Source organism: Notothenia coriiceps, unplaced genomic scaffold, assembly GCF_000735185.1.
Source record: "Notothenia coriiceps isolate Sejong01 unplaced genomic scaffold, NC01 NC01_scaffold00037246, whole genome shotgun sequence".
Classification (NCBI taxonomy): domain Eukaryota; kingdom Metazoa; phylum Chordata; class Actinopteri; order Perciformes; family Nototheniidae; genus Notothenia; species Notothenia coriiceps.
The window spans coordinates 14,918,800-14,920,949 of NW_011369947.1; the positions used below are offsets into that span (position 1 = coordinate 14,918,800).

General features: G+C 40.7%; 2 protein-coding genes across 6 annotated transcripts in view; both read left to right on the top strand.

The window, feature by feature from the left end:
• LOC104966470 (low-density lipoprotein receptor-related protein 1B-like) overlaps nucleotides 1-2,150 on the top strand; it is a 1,038,955-nt gene that overhangs the window by 178,224 nt on the left and 858,581 nt on the right. The window lies entirely within an intron of this gene.
• septin6 (septin 6) overlaps nucleotides 1-2,150 on the top strand; it is an 18,312-nt gene that overhangs the window by 5,188 nt on the left and 10,974 nt on the right. For all 5 annotated transcript variants that reach the window (XM_010794945.1, XM_010794947.1, XM_010794949.1 and 2 more), the window contains exon 4: nucleotides 1,636-1,822. In XM_010794945.1, coding sequence (XP_010793247.1) covers nucleotides 1,636-1,822 — 187 coding nt within the window. The remainder of the gene's footprint in view (nucleotides 1-1,635; nucleotides 1,823-2,150) is intronic.

The following is a 2,150-nucleotide window of genomic DNA, read 5'->3' on the forward strand; positions in this document are numbered from 1 at the left end:
CTGGCAGAAAGTCCTCTGGTATGTACACAAGCTGTGTGTTTCTCTGTGTTTGTGTGTTTGTGTGTGTGTGTGTGTGTGTGTTGGGAGGGGTGAAGCTTCCTGGACTCCTTAAAGTTTGGGGTCAAACCTCTTTCTCTGCCATTTTCTATAGCATGTATCCTTTCCTTTGCCCTCTTTTTCAGATAATATTTAAACAAATGTTATTGTGTTGTCTATTTATTGAAAATGAATAAACATTTGTTATATTAATTGTTATACTCTAGAACAGGGGTAGCTAACACGGTGCCCACGGGCACTTAGTCGCCCGCAGAGGCAACGTGAGTCGCCCGCGGCATGTTCTAAAAATAGCTCGCCAAGCAAGTCCATGTATAAAATACACAAAACAAAAAAGGAAATGTAATTAAAAGAATCTACCCTATGCTTAAACGGAACCTAAATCATAGCGAACTATATCTACTTAATATAACTCTATATCTATCTAACACCCCTCCTCCCGCCACCCCCACAATGAATATCGACCAATCACGTTCTTGCTTGATTTGCGGGACCAGCGTTGCAGTCGGGAAGAAAAGCAATGTGGCACCTCCCCGCTGATTTTCCTTCTGGCAGAATCTACCCAACACATCAGCCCCATTGAACAGCCTATCATGCCAGCCTATACAACACATGAGGGGCAGAGATTTACTCTGTGTGTTGCAACTTGCATATATATTTATTGCACTTGACGCACACACACGCATGGCGTAATTTCCACTGGGGACAGGGGGGACATGTCCCCCGCTCTTTTCGAAATCCCGTTTGTGTCCCCCCACTTTACAAATATGTTTATTATTATTTTTTATAACGCAAAAAAAAAGAAAGAATGCTAACTAGGATATAACTATAAGATAAGAATAAACAAGTTTAAATGATTTGCTATTGGCTGTGATCATATTCTAAAGTTGTTTGGATTATTGAAAAGTATACAGCTCCCTTTCATCTGAGTATATCCATAAATTCATTTTGTGCTCAAAGTGCACCAGATTGATGCATGTAACTTCAACATTTAAAAGAAACATCTTCCCGGGTGAGCATGCCCCCTGACCCCCCTAGAGGAGGTGAGGCCCGTCCACCCCCAAATAAAGCAGGTAAAAAAATTAAATTGAATACATGTTCTTTTAGTAAACACTGAAAACGGGTCCCACAGACCCAAACAGCACACAAAGGTTAAAGGTCAGCATATAATAATGTTAAAATGTGCTAAATATATACACTGCAAAAAACAAAAAAATTAGTAGTAAAAGTAGCCCCCGACTCGTTTTATTTTTTGAAAGTGGCCCTCACCCTAAAAAAGGTTGATGACCCCTGCTCTAGAAGAAAACATTGTGTTTTTTGCATCCCTGAGAACAATTTTAAAAGCTTGATGTATAGAAGTCCAATTGACGAGCGTTGACTGAATGCTTAAACATTTAAAAGGCATATATGGGATTTTGGGGGCAGGGAACCCAAAAAAGGGGTCAGTGTGTCCTTTCCCAGTCAAGTGTGAAATGTTTTGGTATTGTTGAGTAATAGGTAAATGTATGAGATAATGTAGCAGTATATCCAAAGAAAATAAGGTATGCTCAAAAACGTCCCTGTTTCTTCTTTTTCCGACAGCTACAAGTCTATCGTGGAGTTCATCGATGCCCAGTTTGAAGCGTATCTACAAGAGGAGCTGAAAATCAAGCGCACGCTACACAGCTACCACGACACACGCATCCACGCGTGTCTTTATTTTATAGCACCCACGGGACACTCGCTCAAATCCCTGGACTTGGTGACCATGAAGAAACTTGATAGCAAGGTGAGCCTTGCTTCACTTCCTAAATCGATTATCATTATCAGCAAGAAGACATTTTTATGCATTTAAGTTTCCAGTAGAATTTGACATCTTTTTTAAGCCAGGGGATAACTTTTTCAGAGACCCACTTTCAATGTTAGCGTAAAAGGAGAGGGATAGTTGCACTGCAGCAGCACGATGCTAAGAAATTACTATTGTAATGCTTAGGAAACATAAACAGACCTACCTTTAAAATGTCAAAGACATCAGTGTTTCCCACAGAATTTGATTCTATTTGTGGGGGCACCGCACCCCCCCCCCGGCAAGAAAAGCCAAAGGCCCCTTTACCTAT